Source organism: Aphis gossypii, chromosome X (genome assembly GCF_020184175.1).
Source record: "Aphis gossypii isolate Hap1 chromosome X, ASM2018417v2, whole genome shotgun sequence".
Classification (NCBI taxonomy): domain Eukaryota; kingdom Metazoa; phylum Arthropoda; class Insecta; order Hemiptera; family Aphididae; genus Aphis; species Aphis gossypii.
In genome coordinates, this window is record NC_065533.1 from 28,244,359 (window position 1) to 28,271,576 (window position 27,218).

The following is a 27,218-nucleotide window of genomic DNA, read 5'->3' on the forward strand; positions in this document are numbered from 1 at the left end:
CAAAAACATGTATCTAGAACTTCAAAAAAAAAAAAAAAAAATTGGAAAAAAAATCTATACCTTTTGAAACAATGAGTGTTGTTTGATAAAAAGTCACCCTGCAGATATCAATACATTTTAAACAAAACAAAACTGAAAACTATTTTGCAACTGATATTTAATAAGGTTGCTTAAGTGTATTTATAGAGCTATGTCTCCCAAGTTGGATTAAAATTAAAAAGTTTAAATTTACCTATAATAACGTTCTATAATGTTCGTATCATAAACTAGCTAACTAATATTCGCTTAGACACGACATTCAAAATGTTTCATTTTTATCATTTAAACTATCATTACAATGAACATAATAATCTAATAATATTGAATAATATCTATGGAATATATTTTTATAACATTTAGATAATTCTTAAAAACAATAATGTAAAGTGATAGTATAATATTAATCAGATAGGTACTATAATGTTTAAATACGAATATAAACTTAAAGTAAACGATTGATAAAGTAGCCAGACTAATTATTATTCTACAAACATTAATTAATTAAGCATCGAGACTTGATAAGTATTATAATTTATGTAAATATTGTACTGTTCTATGTTTTTTAAACCACACACAATTGTCTTATCTAATTGAACATAAATATGGATGATGGATAGATATACAAGTTATCGTATCTTTACCGAATCGTTCAATATTTGTCTTAACTTTAATTTGTAATCGAATCATTGATACATAAAGAGTAACGAGACATCGAATTAAAGTTCACTTTAAACACTACTTAATTAATTAATTTGTTGCTCGGACAACAAGTAAATATAATATAAACTTAATGAATAGAGTACATCGAAACATTAAAATATTCTTAAAAATTGAATCTCGGGCGACAGACGACATAATTATAATAATATTGTAGTTGGTGTTGTAATCGGTTACACCCGATTCTCGAACCAATAAACCATCGTTTTAACTATAGAAACATAAAAATTGAACATTATATCGTGTAAGTTATCAGTATATTGCGTGTATTTAACTCAACTACGCGAACGCATGGTTTTGGAAAGACAAAAATAAGATGCAATCAAATTGCCTTGTTTAATATTATTATTATTGTTCGGTTTTGAGTGTGTCTAGAAAATAGCGAAAAACAAAGATGGGACTTTTCCGATTCTAAAACCTACGCGCGCCCAATTTTTTTTAAAAAGCGTTATTTTTACTTGTTTTTCCTACATAATATTATTATTGTTTTGTACGAGTAATTGTGAAATTACACCGTATACAGAGTACATACTGTAATAATTCGTACGCGTAATAATTCTTGAATTCTTGTTGTCTGTCGCCCGTTTGCTCAAAAAACTATCGATTAAATATTTTTAGAATAATATAAGACTGACGTTAAATCAACAGTGACAACGCGTCCGACGGATAAAGATAAAGGGTACACACATTGTAAATAGTTGATGAAGTATTATAATGATATTATAGAGAGACAGAGAGAGGAGAGAGAGAGAGAGCAAGAAAGGATCAAAAACTGTTGAGTTTTTTCAGGAATCGATGAGGAGTGTATAAATTATTATTATATATGTTTGTTAATAAATCATTATTATTATTGAGACACGTTTATTGTTGCTTGTCGGCGCCGCCGTCGTTCTTTTCCTCGTTCAAGCGTTTTCTGGTCGCAAAACCGCGGACCCTGGCCTGTATCTTGACGGCTGCTTGGACCAGCGCTTCCGCTTCGGCCACGTCATCCGGTGCCGACTCTGCGGGCGGACTGGTCGGTTCCTGCAGAGTGAAGGTCGGAATCGTCGGTCCCTGCAGAGTGACGATCGGAATCGCCGGTTCCTGGAGAGTGACGGTCGGAATCGTCAGTCCCTGCAGAGTGACGGTCGGAATCGTCGGTCCCTGGAGAGTGACGGTCGGAATCGTCGGTTCCTGCTGAGTTACGGTCGGAACCGTCATCGGAAGTCCGACATTGCCGCCTTTGTCGTTGTCGTCGCGCTCGAAAACCTCGTCGTCGCCCGTCTGCAACTCGTCGTCGTCGTCGTCGTCCACATAAATCGCATCGATCGCACCACCGATTCCGCCAACACCTGCGCCGACGGCAACACGACCACCATCAACACTGCTCGCGACCTTCACGCTACGGTCATCGTTGCCTCCGTCACCAATCACTCCACCTCCACCGCCGCCGATGACAACTCCATCGTCACTGCCACCGACACCGGCAGGACTCGGCACGTCACGATCGTTGTCGTCGTCATCGTCGCCGCCACCTCGTCCGTCGCCGACGCTACGTGGCTCGTCATACTCTTTGAGCGGCGTGTAAATGACGGACACGACCGACTTTTGGTCGTCGTCCGACCAACACTGGCTGTCGTCCGCGGTCGTCGCTGCTGCGGACGGGGCAGCGTTCTTCAGCGACTGTCTGACTCGGTAGCCCCGGAAGCCTGCCTGGATCTTGACCGCGGCAGCGTTCACTGTCTCCACGTACTTCCGGGCCCGGAAGCCGCGATATACGGCCTGTATGGTAGTGGCCGCCCGATCGTCAGCCCCGTTGTCCTGTGGCACGACGATCGCCTCCTCAACAGGTCCGTCGGACGACGATCCGCCGCCGTTGGCTGTCGATTTCATGATGGCGTCGATGATGACGGCTTTGTTCGCGGAACGATCGTTTTCTGCCCCGCCGTCCCCTAGAAAACAACAAACGTTATTATTGTGTTTTTGGTATTTTTTTATTTTTTTATTAATAATAATTTTGTGAAAAAAAAGTTTTAGAATATGTATGTAGGAGCAACGTTTATAATATATTAGATGTGTTATTTTAGTCTAAAATCAAAGCACCAAAACCAAGTTACATTTTCGTTCAAATAGTCATGCAGGTCATTGAGTTTAGGCACATAAAAGGTTTTACTATAATACAGCAGCTGTGTACAAAAACAGACAATGTGAGGCATTATATAATAGGATAAGATATTAAGATGTACATAGTTTTTGCATGTTTTTAAAGCCTATGGCTTTAAAACTCAAAGTTTTCGTAGTTAAAAAAATATGTATAGGTACAATGGATATTAAATAATCTGCATAATAGATATTTGAGTTGCATTTATACTATACGTCATATAAATAAAATATGCATATTTACATAATATTTCTAATAATAATTGTGTATTAAATATATAGGAAATAAAATAAAAATCTATGGGTTTTTTTTTCAGAAAATTCTAAAAATATTCTTTTTTAAAACTGATGAATATAATTTATAAATAAATTGGTCTATTACACATCAAAAACATATTATAATATAAAAATGTGTAACGCATATAACTTTAAAGCTTAATAATAGTTATTTTGTTACTATTAGGAATAATATAATAATAACATTATTACTATTAATTAGCATTGGTTAGTATAAGCAAATACGTGCATGAAGATCGTACAGAATCGTTAAGTCTGTTTAAGGTAATTGTACTAAAACAAATAAAGTGCAATGTTTTATTCAAAAATATTAATATGTTAATTGATTGGTACGAAATGGAGCACTTAAAACCGAATTCAAGCAATTTCCAATGGAACCTTACATTATTAGTTATATGATTTAAATTAAATTTTCCAACCATATAAAATACGCCAACAATCATAATACTACCACCTAAAAAATACTCATACCTTTTATTAGCTCAAACGTGAACACTCCTTTGATGTTTTTAAGTAATAAAATTAATTGTATCTATACATAAATAATATTAAAAAAATGACACAGATATAAATAATTATTTCTTTTATTTATTATTATTTTCTGTTATTGTTTGTTAATTATCATGATTTTTATTGTTCTTAAAATTTATTTTTAATGTTGAAAAATGTATTTATATTATAATGATCACATATTTAGATTATTGATACAGGAAACATTTAAGTTGCATACCTACTAAAAGAAAAATATTCTTTAATCTGGAATATTTATACATAATTAAGTACAGGGATATTTTTTGTTCAATTAGAAAAATTAGGCCATCAATCATTACGAATTTAAAGATATACCTAATAAATATACTTTAAAAGTATGCTGTTGTGTTTACAATATTAATATTACAATATTATCATTAAAAAAAAAAATTCTTTGCCTGTAAAATAGTTGAAAATTAAAATACTCGATACAGAAAAAAAAAAAAAGAAAACTTTGATATTATGCATAATAATATGACTACCATATTCTAATATTTTTTATAATATATAAATATTTGTCGTGTAAAAATAAAAAACAATTTTTGAAATGTAATACCTAGGTAATTATTATATTATTGAAAGTGTTGATGAGTAAATGTTAAATTAATTATTAAAATATATAAAATTATAAACCATTATCTCACTGCAAAATATGATCGCAATGAGTTCAATAATTTAACAGAAATTGAATTGAATAAATTAGGTGTGGTTTTTTTAGACTAATAATAGGTCACAATCATGAAATAAATAGGTGGCTTCTGAGTAATTAACATCTTTGTTTTTTTGTGACAATAAATAAGCAAATATGTTGTTTAATGATCTTATATTTAAATTATAATTTATAGATACATAAAGTAAATTTAAATAATAATAGTAATTCATTCATATAAAATACATAACACAAAAGTAATTTTTAAATCTATTTTTAAAATTCAAGCCCAAGACAATAATTTATCAACTTATTAAAAAAAAAAAATGAAAATATTGTATTTTAAAATTATAAGTTATATTATTTGTGCTTATATATTTAAACATTTATTGAGTATTGACTGTATTTACAAAAATAGTGTGAACTTTCGCTGCTGGAATACTATGCGCTATCTATTGTCGAAACAATCAAATAAAAAAAATACAATATTCACCGAGATTTCTGATTTTTGGATTGAATAATATATATTACTTAATAATTTATTAAGAAATATATAAACTATTTATAATTTTTTAAAGAATTTTATATTTATTACGTTCTAGAAGTTTTATATTAAGCTATATTTTAAATGCATTAATAAGTATGGTGTAAATGTGTGCTTAGTTTGTATTTTTTCAAAACTTATTATCTATAAGCGTTTAAATTTATATAACTGTAGAAGTATGTCCATCTTCTTGTCCATCATACTGACAAAACTAGAGATTATTAAACCAAAATTTGGTTTATCACTTTTAATTTTGGAAAATACACTGAAGTAAAAGTAAGTAATATTATTATTGTTATTTTCTAGCTATAAACGATTATTGGTAAAAATAAAATTTCTTGCATTTTGAACTATGAATAAAAATGTAAATATTAATACTAAAAGTTAATTATATTTTAAAATTATAAATTATAAATTATAAATCATATAAATATAAGAAGAAAAAAAGTGCTATCTTATGCAGTTGGTTTATAATATTTTATTTTTGTGAAGATTTAACCTATTATTTTAAATTAAACAAATAAAAACTGTCAAGTGTAATAGTTTTGAAAACATAAATTCGTTATTTAATAATCGACATTTTTATAAAAAAAAATTTAAATGCTTGCATTTTGTGTATATTATTATTATAATATTCAGACGAATAATCATGATGTAGCCTCGCGCGCCGGTACATAGGGTTAAGAATTATTTCACTGGATGGCGCTAATGGTTTCAAATGTGCTTGAAAATTATTGTATACTAATCTAGGACCCTAGAGGAAATCGTTTCTTTACTAAACATTAAAGATTGATAAGTTATTATTGTATTTTAAAATTACTTATTATGTTAAACTCATCGAATATTATAACGTGACGTATGTTCAAGAATTAAAGAAAATATGTAAATACTGCTAAAAGCGTTATAGTATTGTGCATACCATTACAGTATTATAGCGATAGCATATACTATGTATACGCATAGAAAACTATTTGTATTTTTTAACAGATTAAAGTGCGTATTATTTTAATCTTGCGATAAAAGTGATGACGACATCTCGACATTTTTTAGACTCGTATAAAATGACTTAAACGGAAACGAAATCTAAACAAACACACTTAGGATTGCCGGAATAACAAACATATTATACTTAGAGAAATTGAGAATAAGATAATCTGAACAAAACATAATATTTGATTTTTGAAATTACGACATGTGTCATAAAGTGTCTTACAAGAAATAACTGTGACGACAAAGTATTATAATAATATTGTACACGTGTCGTGATATTATTATTAATTGAAAATCGGTAAGTTTTGGAAGTCTAAAAGATACATTAGGCAATTTAGATTCATTCCATCATATTCCATATTATTATCAGACAGATTTACAGTATCACATTATGTATATCAAATAAAGATAGTGGGATTTAAAACAGTTTTGGGAGTTCAGTGAAAATGCACTGGAGTGAAAGAATAAGAAAAAAACCCTATGGCTCTATAAAGTTTATTTTAAAATTTATATTCACATCGAGTAAAGCCCAATTTACTTCTTTTTTTTTTTTTTTTAACAAGAATCAGTTTATTTCTCAAATTATCAAATTAATTATACAATATAGTCAATGTTTTTACTTCGTTGTCAAATTAATAATCAGAGAATTTTTAGTATAACGTGCAGATTACATAGAATATTGTTTTATTTCTGACTAAAATGCATATCAGTTATCACTATTGAAAATCAAAGTATTTATTTAATCTTATATACATCGGAATTTATGACGGGAACATTTACCGAGAACACGTTTTCGTCATTGTTTTAATTCGGATTTCAATTAACGCTTAAGTGATATGCTGGATGATTACTACGAAATTGGTCGTTGTAAATTTTGTGAAAGCTTACTGGACCATTTATTGTTCTTATGATTTATTTTAATTTGTTAGTGGTATTAGATTGTAAAATCAAGAAAACTTGTCAACAGCATTCTAAAAAAAAATTAAAAGTATATGTTTTATGTACCTATAGGTATTGTACGAAATCGTATTCTACCTTGCGAAGTACGTTAAACGCAATGTTTATTTTTGTTATTGTAAAATAATAATAAAACAATGGAATTATTAAGTAATTATGAATATATAAACCAACTATATTTAAGCGCTTTTTTTGACAGGAGGGGGAGGGGGCAAGTAAAAAATGAACAGGAAGAAAGAGACTAGAAAAAAAAATTAAAAATACATATGATATATTGTTAAATTCGATAATTTATTATATAAACAATTAAATATTTATTTGAATTAATATGATTTTTGATATTTCCTTTTTTGTATCGATTCAATGAGTTTATTTTGAGTCACATACAAACAATTAGTGGGCCACAGGTTGAGGATGGTGCTGGTCTAACCAACAAATGTCTCAATACTTAGATATTAATTGTTGGTTCCTATATATCTTTAAGTATAAATAAATATAAATACAATTCTTATATAGTTTGGTATTAATAATATACATTCTCATAAATAATAAAATAATAACTCCTTTTTTAGAACAAATAAGTAATTTGTATTTGTAAAACTATTAACAAAGTTGACAATAAATAATCAAATATTTTTATAAAAAGGAAAAACATATGTTTAAAATGTAAATATTTCTGTTATAAATGTATTTGATTTATTATGAGTGTTAAATATAAGTCATTAAAGGGTATTTATTTTATTTATTCACATAATATCTCTAATACATTGCAGTTTTTATTAGTTTCCTAAAGTTGAGGTTTATTTTGAATTTATCTCAATTACAAAATATGTATTACAAATATATTATATGATAGTATGTGTTCAAAGATAAATAAATTAAAGAATTACTCAACCTACAGTATATTTTATCATTTTTATGTCCATATGTTTATCGTCCTCGTAAAAATAAAAATTGAGAGGCATTGTTTTACGATTATTTAGTTAATTTTTGTTTTAATAAAAACTGTTTAAATGTATTTAACTATTTGTAATTAAGAATAATATAAGTATAATAATGGATAAACTTGAAAGATATTTTTGCATTAAACAATTATTATATCAAATTCAAGTTTTACTAAAAAAATTTTAAAAACTGAATACCTTGAACTGTAATAGTGTAAATGTGTTCTTGCTATACATTTTACTGTAACTATAATTTTTTATTGAGCACATGGTTAATTTATAAAGCTTTGAATTATAAGTAATTTGTCAATTATTATGTATGTGTGAATAAAGCTTTAACTTAAAATAGTAACCTCTTAACTGTATGTATAAACGTTGAGTGTTTTGCTTGAAAAATTTCCTCGAGCATTTCATGAAAATGTATGAATATCACTACTATTTAATAACAATGGACTAAAAATATCCTTAAGGAATTCAATTGGGTTTTTTTTTTTAGCTCGATAAGTGTAGTCGTAGCATAACTTATGAGTTATGAGCATTACGCGATTGTCCTGCCATTGTGCGTATTATTGTCTTCTTGCGTATCTCAGGAAAAAATTCACCACCCCTAACACGAACGTCAACGACGCCACGCACATTTCCTGCGGACGGATAGGAGTACACAAATCTCATTAAGTTCACACCCATTTAAAACATTTATGTAACGTCTTCAGTTTGCGAAGATAAAAAAAAAAATTAATAACAAAAATGATGATAACAAAATGGTAATTATAGTTATAACGATAAAACCGAGTGCGCGCGCCTACGGTGTAAACAGTGTGAGGCAAATAACAAGTATAAATAAAATAAAATAAAAAAACAGAGGGAAAAATGAGGGAAATGTATGATATAAATAATGGAAGTTTGCGTAATACCGGGTAAAAAAATAATAATAATATTATATTATTATTATGTCCAATGTCTCGGGTACTGCGTGAAACTTCTACGTCAATTTCAACCATACGGCGCGGTTGAGGTATTAGGATAATCCTTAAGCTTACGTTAAAACGTGTTTGACGTATTCAATGTATATAATATAATTTATTATTGGCATGTATGTGTGTGTGTAGTATAATACGTGAATAATAATATCATTCGGGCCACGGTATAGTCGTTTTATTAGTTTTCGATATCTAAGAAAATAAACGAAAACGACAAAATATTTAGGTCAGCTGTGTGTATGAGACGCGTATTGGCTGACACAACTTATTAATATACTTTTTGTCTTGTCGAAAATGGGGAACGACCGTCATTTGAACGCGATAGTTGAAATAATAATTAATATTTGCGAGGATGCACACACAACTAAAATAGAGGTGTGCAGTGAACACGTAAAATTATGTATTTTATTATGATGGTATCGGTGAAAACGATGCGAAAGTCCTGAAGGCTGAAACATCCGTCGCTTGCTGTTTCATAAAATAGTTTTGCACTTTTACTATAATATTGTCGTTTACTTCGTGTCTTAATTTAAGGCGATTCGTTTCCAACCGTTTATTTAACAAAAATAAACGACAAGACTTGATCGCCATCATTTTATGAGATTTTGATTTTGGAACACGTGGTGTTTTAATCTTTTTAAATTTTGCTTTAATCACATTATATATTATACTTCTTTAAAAATCAAAATATATAAAATCGTATCTGTTATCGTTTTGTACATCACCTTTTGCAGAATAATCAAAAAATCACCTTTGTTTTTGAAAGTGTTAATTTTTTTTTCATTCTAGCACCACTTTTACTTATTACAAATTTATTATTACAAAAATAAGATTGAAATTTTTGGACTCGATTAGTCAGTTTATCGTAAAACGTACATTACGATTCACCGTCATAACGAATAACAAAAATCGTATAATCCTCACGGAATGGATATTGTGTAAACTTAATATTTTGTTCTTATATTTTATTATTATTATTATTTTGGAACATGTTTAATATTATTTTGGTGAATATCAGTTTATTTTATGAAAACATTCCTAAAACGAAGATTAAATGTGTTTATTCACTGCGTGATGATGTTACATAATAATATTGTGTTTAAATCGTGTTTCCTAAAGCCAATGTATGTAGACAGTAACATTTACCATTCTTACTCCTAATATATTATATGCTATTTAAAATCAAACGTTTTTCATTATTTCGACAAAAATTAATTCTACTATAATTAAATGTGTGATTATACGATTCAAACAATATGTGATACAAGATGAATAATTAGGTACCTCTTAAAATATGAAAGCAATTATTATTGTAATTACACCGTCTTGATAATATGTTTTATTAAATTAAATGTTTGAGTTGTTGTTCAAATTTTAAATAGTTAATAAAGCTGAGACGTGGGTAATAAGTTTATAACAATAGCTGAAGTGTAGAATGTTCTTGTAAATTAATATATCGAATCATTATGCGTAATTATTTTAAGTTTTATAATTTTCTTCTGTAAAGCTGGAAGTAGGAAAAAATCATTAAATTAATTTTAAATATATAATAAATAAACTTTAAATCATGGATTAAAAATTACTTGAAATTTAAAACTTTTTAGTTATAAACAAATGAACCATTTCGTACCATCATCGTGGACGAGGTACATGGGAAAATTGTTTGTTTTATTATTAATTAAACGTTAGTTTAAATTAACATTGGGCGAAATATAAATTTATTTTGAACGGTAGAAAACGGTAACGGGCGACTTATGTATATAAGACAGTATTGCTTAAGGTGTACGGTACAATAATAATAATTCATTCAACGAAATTAAAGCTCAAAATTAAATAAAAATTATTTTTCATTAGTCAAACAATAATAGATAGAAAGTGGTTAATGAAAAACTAATTACTATTTTATAATTGTTCAGCAAGTCATAAATTATTACATTACTTAAAAATATCTAGGTTGATTTATTCAATTGTTATATTAGAATAATAATATTCATTTATTTTTTCTGACGTTTCCTTAATTTAATTTTAATGAAAATTTATTGATCCGAATGTTGATCATAATATTTTATTAACAATCATTGCTTGTAATTATTGAATGTCAATTTATTTAAAACTATGAATAATTTTCTGACCTTCATGGACAATGAGTTACAAATTTCATGATTTTTACCAAAGCAATTGCTTATCCAAATATCCAATACGAGACTACGTCTTGTATTGTTTAATACTTATGTGCTAACGACTAACAATGTATTGTTTTAATGTTCATATTATAATGTTCGTTTGATATTTTGATAATCTATATTATAATAAAAAATACACACTTTCAAGATATAACATAGCACAGTTAGCAATGAAATATTAATTATCGATCAGTTAAATCAAGATGGCATTGGAATTTAATAGACTCAGTAATCTGTATCTTGAAGGTAATTTATCGGAATATTTTAAAGTATTCAAAGAAGAAACAGAATTATATTTAAAATCATTATTGAATTTTATGGGTCGCGATGGTCTGAAGTTGTACAGCATAATCAAGAAGGTTGGGAAAGAAATGGTTGACATAATATTAAAATCATTAGAAGAATATTGTACTTTGAAAACAAATTAAATTATTGAGCATTTAAACTTATTTAGTCGTGAACAATTTTATGAATAGTCAACTAATCTTTAATAACTAATTAAAGGTAACTTGTGTAACTTCGGCAAAGCTGAAGATAAAATATAGAGAACACAAAAAGTGTTAGAAGTATTTGATAAAGTAATTCAGTAAAGAATCAAGATTATTAAGAGATAATGTTGCGCTGAAAAAAGTGGTATCACATCAGCTATTGTCAATCAGTTGAAAGTGCAAAAAGCGATAGACGGACACTAATCTGAATCAATAAATCAAATAAAGAGCCCGCGAAGTTTGATACAAAAATGGTGAACCGAATTCTGAAATTGAAATTATTGAAAATAAATGAATCAAACGAAAAAATATGGTAATTAAAATTAACATTGTAAAGTAAATCAATAGTAATTTGTTTGATAATATTACAAAATTGTAATGAACGTAGTTTAAAATATGCATACAAAAACGTCCAGCATACAATATATTTTAAAAATATCATGATTTTTCAGAAATTCTTAAAAAAAAAAACGGTATATTGGTAAAAATGAAATGAAAAATGCGCGATAAATAACAGTTTAAAAGCAAAAAAGTTAGTGTATGTTTTCAGTAGAATTTGTTCATAAATTCTATGCTATTAAAATTAAATGGTATAATATATTTAATATACAAGGTAAAAATATAAAATTTAAGTTAGATATAGTCAAGTTGGAATAAATACATTATCTGAAGGAGACTGTAATAAATCTGAGTAATATATTTAAAATAGAAAAATAATACTAGTAAATTTTAAGTGAGTTTAAAATTAAACTTTTAGGATAGATCAATGCTTTATCAGTATTAAATGATGATAGAAGAAATAATAATGATAATAATATGTTATGTTTTTTCCTTGGACCACATAAATATTTTCATCGGATTAAACATTACAGGCTCACCACAATAATTAATTAAAGTGTGAAAAATAATTAAATAAAAATAAAATAAATTTATACATTCATATATATTTTGGCGATGGTCTAATAAAAATTTTAGTTGTACGTAGATTGAATATAATTGAAATAGTAATTTCATTAACTTTACACTTATTATTAATTGATGAACGTAGCAACAAAGTAGGTCTAAAATCTAAGATTTTTCCCAAAAATAAAATCTTTACTTCGATATATATTTTTTTCTAAGTCAAGTATGAAGTAATACAATTTAAAAACACCAATGATGCTATTTTAGAGATTTGAATAATATTATTTTTAAAACTTCTATTGATTGAAAAAAACTATTAGGTATAAAGCTATTATTTTCCTTTATAAAATCTCAACCATACCTAAAAATAAAAATAAATAATTACAAGTTATTTTTGTAATTTGTATACAGTTTAATTCATATCATATTAATGTAAGATAATTTTTGAAGCCAAAAGATCCACGTAGTAGTAAGATTAGTCTTTATTGTAGTTATTATTGTCATCATCTATTTTTTGTACCTATTCATACGAGTATTTTATTATTAAATCTACCGTGTTATACTTTTGAAAATAAATAAAAATATATTTTTTCAATTATTTTATTTATTAAAAACTTATTCAGTATTAAATTGAATCAATAATAATGTATGGAATGAAATTAAAAATTGGTCTTTCAATATTTTTTAATTGATCAGATTGAGTGCGATAATTCTGTTAATTTTCCATACTATCAAGTTGGCGATAAAATAAAAATATTCTATGGCAGCAGGCAACTGAAGATTCTAGTCCATTACAAATGAATGGGCAACGAAACGGGTAATTCGCACGACAAAGAGATAAAAAAGAAAATACAAAATTAAGCGATGGCCATCTACGTGGTCCTTAAATAGCTAGTGATACTAGTGAGAGCTCGGAAGGTAAAATAATTTTAACTGAGTATATTACGTAGGTACCTTATAAATCAAATAAAATTGCACACGAGAGATAATACATTTTGCATTTTTAGTTTCTAAAATATGGGTTACTAAAATTTTTCATTTTGTATTATTTTATTTATAATTGATAGTTAGTCTTTTTACACGGATATAATTATTTTTTTATTCAAGTTATAAATTAATTAAAAATAAATAACATTTTGGTGATTGAGGTTCATGATTAGGTAATAAATAATAATACTAAACAATCCACCAAAATTATTATTTTATTTTATCTGTTATTTTAATATAGAAATATTTTGTAGGGATACTAAAACTAATCAATGAAAAGTAAATATCATATGGTATAGTATTTGTGTGTTGATTTACTATTTATATGTATAATGTGAATAATAAGTAACTATAATTAGACTATTGCCATTTTATGCAAAATAATTGTAAAATATCTTTTTACTAATTTTGGTTTTTTTTTCAAATTAAATCATTAAACTGCATTGTTCGTGTACATTAAGTTTTGCGAATTAATGTATGTCAGTCAAAAATATTGCATTTAATTCAATAAACCATACTGATGTATAGGTATTGATAAACATCGTGAATAGGTGCATGCTAAAAATAATCTAACCTAATGAAATTTTTTGAAAATTATAATATGTCTAAATGATTGATGCATATTTCCAATTTCTATGATACTATGAATAACAAAAAAAAAACACCAAGTTTAAAAAAAATAATCAATATTAAAATGTTTAATAATTTTAATCGATTATGAAGTCAATTTACAATAATTGAGTCAAATTTTCAGTGTAGGTAAACTAAAACAGTTAACTACTAAAGATTAAAATAGTAAAGTTCATGTTAAAAAAAATATATATAAATATATTTGAAGTGTAGGTACCTAATTATTTCATTTGTTCAACTTCGTAGGTATTTCTTGCAAAATAGTTATACTGGATTAGCTTATAATTTTCATTACTCGTTAAAATTAACTATCTGATAAACAACTTTAATGTACTACAAATAATGTTGATATTTGATTAATGAAACATTTTGAATACAACAATGTAGGGCTTTGAGAAATGATGAACCCAGATTTAGCTTATGCTCGATGCACCGGTGACTAGCAAGATCGGTTGATTTTCATAGATCCAATTACGGAGTTTATAGCCATTGTAATTAGTTGCAATGGTGATGGTAGAAATATCGATTTTAAGGGATGGTAGATAGTTTGAGGATAATTTATAAGAGTAATCTTACTAACTGAATTTGATGGTTGCTCCCAGTTATACAATATTACTAACGACGATCCGCCTTTCAAAACACCATGTTATCGAGTAAAAGAGAAACCGTAACAAACTTTCAATATCTAAAATCTTTCTACTTATTTTTTATATTAATTGTTTACATGTTTTTGCTTTGCTTATTACTCTTTGTAATGTATTTATGAATTTATACCATAGTTTTATTTTTTTATTTTATTTATTTCATCTCCAGAGTAATGTTATGTAATGGATAATCAGATGGCGTTATGGTTTTAAATGTACGTTATATATTATGTTATATATATTATTTATAGTTAATAAAACCATAATCGTACATGGGTTTATTTTCAATTAAAAATACCAATCAACATAGAAACGACATTAATTAATAAAACTCCAACACCAAGTGAATACTGTGATGAATAAAAAAAAAAATTATATAACAGAAATTACCTACATTGTTTAAAAAAAAAAAAAAAAAACTATGTTATTGTGTAATGTTCTGGGTACAAAGTATTTTGATATTCGTTGTTTAATAATAAGATACAAGTATGTGATGACATTGACATAATTTAGTTTCATTATTTTCCTTAAAAATGTTAAAAGCATATTTGTCGTTTACAAATACGTCATTATTGTAAATATTAATAGATTTTAATAATTGGACGTTCAACAAATTTTAATTAATGGGGTATATTGAATTGTATTGTTAGTGAAAATGCCACTCTTACATGAGTATTTTAGTATTAAATTTCAAGAATTAAATTAAAAATTAGTTATAAATTACTTTTGATGAAATCGGATTAATTTGTATATAATTTCATTACCTATGTTAAAAAAGTGTTATTATACAACCGTGCGTATACGTACAAAACGAGGTCGTTTGTTGTATTTCAACTTAAATTTTGTCTTTATACCAAGAAAATGCAATAAACGTGCTATTTATGTATTTAATGTAAAAGGTCATTTTCATTTTAAGTCATGAGTAAAAGGACTGGACAGCTTTTTCTGGACGTGGCGGCCGGGAAAGTTCTGTAAAACACGCGAAGCCGATATAATAATATATATACACACCAAAGGTCGGCGACAGTCTCTCGAATATATTATTATATTCCCATGCGAAGTAATTCAAAGGACGAAGCACTCGAGTCGCCGGCTGGCTAAATATTTAATATTAATAATCATCTTTTAAAACGCAGCAAAGCTAATTAAATATTTATCTAGGCATCTCTCTGATAGTACCCGATGGTGATGGTCACTCGGAGGGTCAACACGAGAATAATTTAGGCCTATATATTTTAAGAAAAAATAACAGAAAGCCAATTTCAAAGATCACCGCAGGAGGGCCGTCGGGTAAGGCAACGCGTATTATTTTTCAAACCTCGGCCCAACTGTCCGGTCCTCTTGTAACCATCACCTTCTACGTCATTTTATCCACATCCACGTCGGTTTACTACCATCGCGTGGACGTATTAGTAATACGTCTTAATATTATTATATTTGTGCGCCGTGCCCGGTTCCCAAGTTCTAATTTTTCGTTTCGTCGGACGTAAAAAAATAAAAAAATAGAATAAAATCATATCGCGATGGACGATAATTAACGTGCACCCTATGAATATAAATATCGTTACTTGATGGTCGTTGCACCACTCCGGAAGTCTAGCGTTTGGTGTCCAGCAGTGTACGTTCGCGTAAAGAGAAGACGATAAACTTCGGAAACGATCAGCTCCGTCCAATGGAAGACTCCAATTGGTCGTGTGGTGCATATGTTATAAGTGTGTGCGTGTTTGTAAGTTAATGTGCGTGCGTTCGAGTAGACTGGACTGTGCTCTCGCGTTAAAACAACTCATCTACTACACATGTGTCCGACGACGATATACGATCCGTAATGCTACGACAAACGATCAATTGACACTAGACGCTAGCGGGGTCAATAGTTTTTAAAAAGGATCAATTTAAAATCGCGCGTTATGAAAGACAAAAAAAAAAAAAAAAATTGAAATGATTGGTCGGACGCACGCGATGCGTGAACGGGGGACAAAAAAAAAGTACAAACAATGTGACGAGAAGGAAATTTAATGGAACGTAAACACACTGGAGACGAGCTTTGAAAAGAAATGTTTTGTTCGTCTGCCCGTGATGCAATGGTGCACGAAATGTGCACGTGTAAAATATCGAAGACACGCGTCATACATGATACACGCGCGCCAAAGACGATGTGAGAGCGATGTAAATGAACGATTTAAGTAACACTCACGAATGTACATGTATAGACGAATGTATGTGTACACAATATGTGTATGCATGTAGTGTGTGTGCGCACGTTTTTTGAGTTTTTTTAGATTTTTTTATTTAGTGTGAAATAAAATGCGAGCATACAACTTTATCGCGTATTATACAGTACACTGAAAAACCAACTTCGCTCGAGTGCCTACAGTTTCTTTATTTTAATGAAATCAAAATAAAATGTATTTTGAAACAATATAAACTGTCAGGTTTAAAGTTACATTTTTCTCGTTATTAACGTCATATTTTTTACTCCGATATACGATGATTCGTTTCAAATTGTCATTTTAATTTCCACGTTTTAATTATTGTTGGTACACTTTTTGTCGACGCCTACGAATGGGATTACACCGCCGTCAATCATTACGGCGAGTGCAGACAAGCATTCGACACTATATTATCGTCTGTCACAGAAAATTTGAGTGATACCCGTACTTAAAATTATCGCATATCAATAATAATGCTCTGTTTAATAATATTATAATACGAATCCGGAACTACTGTGCAAAAATCACGAAAACGTTCAAAGGGTCAGACCGGTATAACAATATACAGACAGACGATTGGTGTTTATATAGTATTAATTATAATTATAGGTAATAATAATTTTGATTATCGACCGTCATATAATTGCGTTTGCATACCGAATTGGTGTATTTACTTAATATCTTCATTCGCCATACAATATCGTATTGTTAAAATATTAAATCCGTACGATGTGTGATTATATTATTATTGTATTAGAAATGCTGAACTGATTCAATGTGTATGTGTGTGTGGTGTGTGTGTGTGTGTGTGTGTGTGTGTGTGTGTGTGTGTGTGTGTGTGTGTGTGTATATTTTATTTTTGTTTTCTTTCCAAATCACATAAATCAAACAGATAAAACGGGGCGTGTGGTTTTTATTCTTCATAATTTATTAGGTAATGGATCTTTACACGTTTCGCATAGGCCAGAAACAATATCGATCGAACGTCAGCCTTCCCTTACACTCAAATATATTCACCCATTTTAGTAATGCCACATTTCTTTAGTGTAAAACGTATAGAAATATAAACGCATAGTTTCACATTTTATGTCGTGGCTGCATTTTAGTATGTCTTTGTGAGCACCTATTTTCGTCACGTCAAATATATATAGTTTTTTTATATATGTATATTTACGTGGCTATGAAATGCGCCTTATTACGATGGCTTTTACTTGAATAGTTTAAAAAAAAAATCACGATTTGAGAAATATTATTTAAAAAATAATCAAAATGAATACGTTATAATATTATGTTAACTGGCTTTAAAAATAAAAACATATACTTGATGTTTAATTCAAAAACACTCGTGTAATTTTTAATAACGACATTAATTATATCTATTATAACTTATGAAAACATCTAAGCGATCAAAATGAAACTAAAAATAACTACAATAGGTGTAAAATAATATGTACATATACAATTTACATGTTTCATACTGCAGTATATAAGTCGTTATAAATTATAATTGATAATGTAACATATCAAGTAAATTTTCATGGAACTACGTGTGTTAATAAATCTTAAATATTCTTGATAATTATAATTTTACAATATTTGCCAGTAGTTATTTTCAACGAATTAAAAAAATGTTCCATTCATATTATTTGATTATCGTTCAATGCACCACAAATTGAAAACATGATTTACCAATTATATTATTTTATAAATAATAAATTAAATTATAAATAAATTTGAATGTTCGTTTCTAAAATAAGTGAATTTTAATTTTAGTGATGTCTGTTATTTTATATAAGCTCATTGGCATAAAAAAAATTACAAAATTATCGATTTTCATCAAATTATAATAATTCCTCTGATATAGTTTAATTTGAATAATGTATTTTTGTTGATAAAAAAAAAAAATTAAAATGAAAAATATTATACTATATTATTTTTACATTAACGAAATGTGTTGCCTACCAAAACATTAATTTTGTTAAATTGTATTATTTTTCTCAGGTGCATATTGCAAAATTCGTATTGTTTTTGTTTAAGCTCATCTAAAAATATTGTAAACACGTAAAACACGTTGAAATATTATTTATGAGTGCATATTGCAATGATAATAATTACAGATATCAAAATAAAAAGGTCGATGTGGTGTATAGATTCCAGACTTAGGTAAAATATTTTTTAAAAATATTTTGAATACATATTCCAAATACTTAAAAAAAAAGTATTCAGATTATATATTTGAATACTTTATAATAATAATATTTCCAAGTATTTGGAATACTTCACAAAAAGTATTCCAATTATTTTTCGAATACTTTTTTTTAGTAGATTTAGATTTCAATGACAAAAATATTTTTTTTTCAATTCATTGTTTATAAATGAATATTATATTAATCTCGTTTTATTTATAGTTATATACAAGTGCAAAAGCTTCAATGATGAAAAAAGTAATGAAATTATTTTTTAAGTGTGATGGACGTTAAAAAAATATTCCGAATACTTGTAAGAAGTATTCAAAATACCGTATTGAATACTTTTAAAAAAAAGTATTCAAAAAGTATTCGGAATACTATCCAAGTCTGATAGATTCTTACATCAGAGATACTAGTAAAATGTTAAAAAGAAAATGTTCCTAGAACTCTTATAAAAATTGTAAGTGATAATAATATGATTTTTTTTTTTTAATGCAATTCAATTTTTATATAATTTATTTCAAGATATTACGAACAAAAGTATTGAGCTACAAAATTAAGCCCTGCAGGTGAAACATAACAACTCATATTAACCCGATGATTATTGATTATCGTGAGCTATGGTCGACAATTTTGATAATTTTTCATTGTTTTTGACGTTTTGGTAGTATCTATGTCAGATCAATCACTAATTACTACATACCCTTAATGAATAAAATCATTCAAAATTTAAATAATTATTTTATAAAAAATTAATATGAGAGTAAAAAACTACAATACTGCGGCTTTTAAACTCTAAATGGCATATCTTGGATTTATAATTGATATAGTCAGCACAATCTTCTTCGTTGTAATTTATTAAATATATTTACAGTCTTATCCTGCATCTAGTCTAATTAAATATATTTTAGTGTACGTTAACAGCTTAATATTCTATATCCAACCTTCAATCTATAAATAAATCGTTTGCAATAAATCGATTTGCAGGCGAAATTCTATATTAAACTTCTTATTAGAATTAATTATTTGTAATCAGTTAAGGTTTGATGGTAAATGCTCTCTATAACTTGTAGTTCCTTTAAATAAATACCGTCCTGTAGTAAATATTTAAATAGTATATACCTGTCTGCTTAAAATTTCATTCAAGGTTCCAAGTTCTTTGATTTTCCAAAAATTGATGATAATTTATAGTATACGATCATTTATCACCTATTGAAATTGATTTTATATCATTCTAAATATTGACTCGAGATGGTTGTAAATACCCTTTTTGATGATTTTCATCTATCTATATTCATGGATTTATACCAGCATTTACTTTGTAATATTCAATCTTTCCCTGTGGTATTCTCAAAAGCAGAAGTGTATACTTCACTCTAGAAATATTTGACAAACGATAAATGTAAATTATCTCATAATGTGTTAGATTATCACCTCATTTTATTATTAAGAATTCGATGCAAATTTTAATCATAAACATACATGACGGATTGAACTGTGACTTACGATAGCGCCCGTTATTCTTAGAAATGTATTAATATATAAGAATAAATAAAAATTATTAAAAAAATAAATAAATAAAAAATTATAAAAATTATAATTATAATTTATTTATTTATAAGAACAATTCGTGGTAACGATAATTCTTCAGTAAATTTTTGTGCAATAGTCAACCTTCTTCCAACAGTCAAAATGTTTTTTAACGATTAATTTTTGTCTATATATCACTGTTACTCAGTATTGATTGACATAAACAATAATTTAGGGTGTTTATATTTGTTTTTTTTTTTTTACAAAAATAAATATCACATTTAGTTGTAATTTTAAGTGATATGAGATGTATAATATGATTACAACTTAGTAATGTATTTTCCGTAATTCAAGATAAGAATAATAAAATGTACAAAATTAATTGATCCATTACCCGAAGTGTAAAATATTATTATATTTACCATTAACGTTAGTAAATAAAAAAAACACACACAGTTGTTTTCGTATACTCTAGAAGCATGTGGCCTTCCACGTATCAACGTGTGGCTTTTGATGTATTATAGTTTGGAAACTTTTGATCCATTGGATCGATTATTTATAAAAGTTTTAATCCTGTGAAATAATTATACAAATAAATAGTAAAACGTTAAAGCCACAAATTCTACTGCTTTTGTAAATAAATACATGCTATATTTTTTGAATATAAAAGTATCTTTTTTTAGAATACAGTCATATACAAATTAAAATCAAAATTATGTAAAACATGGCAAGGGTAATCTAAAATAAAATTAAAAAAAAAAAAAAAGAAAACTAACTAGAAAACATTCCATAAATAATATAACTTAAAACCACAAAACAAATAAAGAATTTTTATAATCTACGCTCTTCTACAGTATTTAACTACTCTAAAAAAAAAAAAAATAAATAAATAAATAAATATCACATCTATCAAATAATTTCACAAAATATTTTTATACTAATTTTTATTTTTATTTTTACTTTTTTTTTGCTACATTTTCTTTACCACAATTGTCTACCTACCACCTTCTGTATCGGTTTTATCATCATCGTCTGACGGTAATCCAGTAGCTCTCATTTCTTCGTCAGATATATCTAATTTATCTGTCTCTGAATCCAACTGATCCATTTCTGTCGGTGGATCTGGTAAGTCAAATGAAAATCCTGCAGGTGCTATAGTCTTCTCCTCTTCCGCTTCAGAAAGAGTCGGCGGTGGTGGCCATGACGATTCTTGAGCTATTGATCCCTGTAACATACTCTGTTATATTATTGGTAATAAGTACTGTATTATGATTAAAACGATAGGTATCCAAATATTATTTATACAATACATAATAATATGCTCAATAAAAATATTATATATTTTTCAAGTTAAATAAAAAACATATTTCGCTCAAAAATAACAAAATGTATAACTGAATAATTGCCAATGACATTCATAATATTCATAGTTCCACTTATTTATATAGTTCTGGATAAACAAAAAAGCTACTTTACAGTAAGGCAAAAAAGCGTTATAAGAAGTGAATAACGTGTAGAAACATTTTAACACTGTTTACAGTCAAGTTATGCTATGATTAGTTCGAAAAACATAAAAATGTTGTACTTGGAATTTCTATTCGACTAACTAAATAACATTACTGATTAATGTCGAATAACACGGGTGAATGAGCATTATATTTTTTTCATAGTTCATGTTTTTATATAACAACAATAATCAATAGAATATTTATTAGAGCCTACATTTAAAAATCACACAGCACCACAACACATAAAATGCACAATAAAAAATAAAACTATTTTCAATAAGTTCATTCAATTAGTTTTATGTATATATTTTCATAATATAATGTTGGTTGATCAGTGATAACTATTTATTTGTTCGATTTCAATTATAAAATTTAATTTAATGACTTTATATAATACATACAACCATCGATCAGTTGCATCATATAATATGTTTTTTTATTTTTACCTAGTCATATTCAAGTATACATTAATATAAATTATTTTATTGTGATTGATCATTTTTCTCCATAGAACATTTTTTGTTTGTAAAGAATTATATTATTTATTACTTTAATTCTAAAAAATACAGTAATATTTAAAAACTTCATATTTTTAAACATTTAATTTGATTTTAGCCTATTTTTACTCGTTATAAGTTTTGAAGAGTTTTAATGGCGTATTAAATAAGTAACAGTAACTTTATTAATGGATCAATGTATTATGAGTTATACCACGATAAAGGTTAAATGACTTGACTCTGGTAGTTCAATCATCTTTTGGTGACGTGTTCTTTATAGTGAATATTTTTGATAATGAAGCATAAATGGTCTTAAAGTGCCAAATAATTTAACACCATCTAAGGTTAGGTACCTTATATAATTATACAATGGTGAATTTTATTCAAAACTGCAAATATAACTGCCTATTTATGTCCTTAAAAGTTCAACTTAATAATAATGAAACTATATATTATTTAACAAATCATATAATATTTTTGTTTTAAAATGAATTCCTATTTTGTTTAGTTCATTATTTGACACTCAAAAAACATAAAAAGATATTTTCTGTAATGTGGAAAAATATTGATTTTTAATTCTTTCTTGAATGAATTGTTCTCAATTTATGTTGTTGATTTTTTTCGACTATTTTATGAATATTATAACTTTGGATAACTAAACTAATTAAAAATGCAATTAATTTTAGATTCAAAATAGGAGAGCTATAAATACGTAATTAGTGATTTTATAGTGTATATTATTATTATTCTTTTTTAAGCATTCATCATTGTCTTTAAACCTGTAAAAATTTAATTTTCTACTTTAAAGATGAATTCGAGTTTAATTGGTATTTTTTAAATAAATATATAAAAAAAAAGAGGAGGATATTAAGTAACTATCATATTGCTTTAAATACATATCTATCGAGTATTAAGTAAGTTACTATAAAGGATATTTTAAATTTTAATTTAATAATGTTTCCATTGCGTACAACGCTTTTTGTTGATTTTGACGAATTTCGTCAACATTTGAATTTTAAATATTTATGAAAATGTGCTTAAATATCTTTAATATTTATAAATAATAATTAAAAAATTATAAAGAACCTTGTATTAAATTTTAAGCATTATGGCTGATTCATGAATTTCTTATTAATAATAATTGAAAATATAATATTATTACTATTTATGTATATTTTTCATTTATTATTTAATTATATATTATATATTCTAATGTAGTAATTTAGTTTCTGCTTATTATATGGTTGGTTGAATATTTGTTGACAAATACGTTGTATTTAAAATATATTAATATCATTTAAATTTGAAATATCCACGAGTAATATTTTGAAATAACAAGAAATTATAACATATTATCATCTAATTGCATACACATTTTAAATTAAAATACCTATATAAACTTTAAGCGCTTATAAAAAATTACTGTGACTATCTATCTATGTATTTTTGATAATTCTTAATTAGTATATTAATTACGTAAGAAGGACCTTGCATTTATAATCTAAGTTCCTAATTGTTTATTTTTGTTCAGATTTTTGACAGAGTGAACAATTTTTCGAAACTTACCAATAAATAAAAAGTCAAAAAAAGAGACAGGATATTTTTAAAATTATAGCATATCATAAATATTTTATAAATATTTCAAGTACTTTAGGTAATTTATTTCTGAGTTACACACAATAATAAAACAAAATCAAAACTGGTTTTATGTACCTAAAAATGTACGTTTTCCTCTAAACATTTATATTTTGAGCGGAGCAATGAAGGTATTGATTTTACAATGATGTGTTATTTTTAAAGATGATAATATTATAGTAAAAATGTATTCTATAATGATTAAATTCTAATAATATAATAAAAATAATATTTTTGGGAAAAATTTTATCAGCCTACCATTATATTAAAACAAAAATAAATGATTTCAATAGCTATAAATATCAAAAAGACATATTAAGAAACTTAGTTAGTGGTACAGGCTGGCAGACCCCTTCTTCTCACATTCATTTTTCGTATAAAAATATATATATATTATAATTGAGTTTAAATTTATCATACCCAATCCATAATAATAAGTCATTTACTCTATTGTACCACCGAGTATACCCATTGCCTACGTTTTTTTTTTTTTGAAAAGGATTGAACATTTTCCATAAGGAAAGATTAAATCAAAATTAATTAAAAAAAAACATCCATAAGAAGAAATTTTTTCTACTATTGAATAATTATATAGTATATTATAATATAGACTCGAAAAAAAAACACATGATTGTAAAATCAATAAATTCATCGTTCTGCATAGAATATTGTAATTGGGAAAATTTGAATTTTTACACAAAAACCATTGTTTGATTTCATCAATTTTATATTTTTTATGTAATCATAAAATTAATAACAGTAAACAGGCACTTGCATTGTTCATAAAACATCTAAACTTTAATTTTTTAAACATAACATATATTTTTAAAAAATATTTAACTATTCTTGAACTACTCGTATTTTACTTTATTTTACTCGTACCTTTCACTAGTTAACTATTCATGTTACATGAAAAACTAAATCCTATTACACTAATATAAGTAAACATACCAATTAAAAAAGGGTCTTTTTTTGTGCATTTAGAGTTTAGACAAATAAGTGGAAGAAAAATTCACCCAGTAACAAAAGTCTGATTTTAATTTTGAAAACAAATTTTAATTCCTTATTCTCTTTTCTAGATCTTGTAGGAAATTGATTTTATTATTTTTTTTATTAACACTAAAGTAAGGTGCATTTTGAAAAAAAAAATATACATAATTAATATAATTCATTTGTTACTATAGTAATTAAACAATACAAAAAAACCGAAAATTCATTTCCTACAAAACTTAGAAAACAAAATAAGGAATTCAAATATTTTTTTAAAATTTAAAATCGAAGTTTTGGTACTGGGTGAATTTTTTTCAGCTTTTTAGGATTTCCATGTAAAACTTTTTCTATCACAAAATTTAGTGACACGTGACTGATTTTCAAAAATCTTAGCCTTAGTTTATCTTTAATTACATAAAGCGTTCGTGGAACTCACGCGCACTAATGATCAGTCACCACACACACAGTTACACACAACTCTGGAAGGATATCGAATATTGGCTAAATTCGCCTCCTTAAGAATGATTCGCTTTCAACAGCCTAGGAATATACACTAGGATATATACTAAATATGGTTTTCATTGATTATACTAAATAGATAAATTAAATAGATTATTGCATTTATATTAGAATTTAGAATTGAAGGAATAGGAATTATGACATTAATCTAAAATGTTTTATTCAAAAGATGTTTTTTTTTAAAGTCATTACTGACTTACAGGACGTAATATTGTTATAAAAGAGAGAAAAATTCCAGGAATTTTTCCATAATCCTACGCTAATAAAAGAAAACAATGGTGGGTATTTCCGCTGAAACTATTATGAGTTCTCAATAATATTATGGTCTATGTTTCATAATAATACTTCTTTGAAATACACACAATTTATGTACCCTTATTGGAAACTTATTGACTCAAAATTGTTTATTTATTATTCAATTCTAATATTATATAATAATCGTATTTATTTTATACAACAATATTAACGTTATGATAAATAAAAAAATTCTAGATTTAAATATAGTGAAATATGCATACATTATAAATTTAACAGACTGTTTTAAGAAAATAAATATTTATCATACGATCTACAGCCAACTATTTTGTAATTTATTTAAGTAAAAATATGTTAAGGAAAACGGAGAAAAGAATATTTTTTGTTGTTCAAACTAATACATTAAATAATTCATTACAAAGTTAAAAATTAAAACTCAAAGTATCAATGTACAAACTAAATATTTAAAGATCGGGTTTTATGCTTTTCAAATGGTAAATTATAATTCGTATACAATGTACTTACTGGAAATGAAAATTAATGTATTTTGCTAATTGGAAATATTATTTTAAGCTGATTATAAATTTAATTAAGTCAATTTAATTTATTGATTTAATAAATATTTATAAGAAAATAAATTTAAAATTAACTCAAATCTATACCTAATATATTTTTTTCTCGTTATTTTCTTCGTTATTTAACTGTGGTATTATTTTATTTTTAATTTCTATGTACATTTTTTTTCTGTATATATTGTTAACTGACCAATATAATAAAAATATATACAAACTATAACACTGTCAATAAAAAAAAAAAATAGTCAAATTAAAATAAAAATCTAAAATAATTGGACAATTCAATAACTAAAAGTCATTTGTAGTAATGAATATTGTTGTCATTAATGAAACTGATTAAATGTTATTATATTACATAATATAGATTCTTGTAATTTTCCAGAAGTTTTTATTCAATAAAAATACATGTTTTAATAATTGTAGCTGTTTTTTATCGAAAAATACAATTATTTTTAATACATTATTCCTTTCGAGTTTGTTTGGATATTTAAATTAGATATAACTTATAAAACATGTTGTGTGTATAACAGCGAGGGGAAAAATTAAATAATTATGAAGTTTATTAACTATCAAGTTATGTTTTTACCATGTTTAGTATATAAGTTCAATTCAATTAAAATACATTTTTTTTTTCAATTATAATCTTAAAGCGTATACTCTGAGGCTTTTTCTCTTTCCATCTTTATTT

At 26.5% G+C, this 27,218-nt stretch overlaps 1 protein-coding gene across 3 annotated transcripts in view; it reads right to left on the reverse strand.

The window, feature by feature from the left end:
- Positions 1-360: 360 nt before the first annotated feature.
- LOC114130554 (uncharacterized) overlaps positions 361-27,218 on the reverse strand; it is a 139,507-nt gene continuing 112,649 nt past the window's right edge. For 2 of the 3 annotated variants that reach the window (XM_050208053.1, XM_050208055.1), the window contains exons 4-5: positions 21,554-21,788; positions 361-2,687 (exon numbers count right to left, since the gene is read on the reverse strand). In XM_050208053.1, coding sequence (XP_050064010.1) covers positions 1,618-2,687; positions 21,554-21,788 — 1,305 coding nt within the window. In that variant the 3' untranslated portion in view covers positions 361-1,617. The remainder of the gene's footprint in view (positions 2,688-21,553; positions 21,789-27,218) is intronic. The other variant, XM_050208054.1, reaches the window with a different exon arrangement.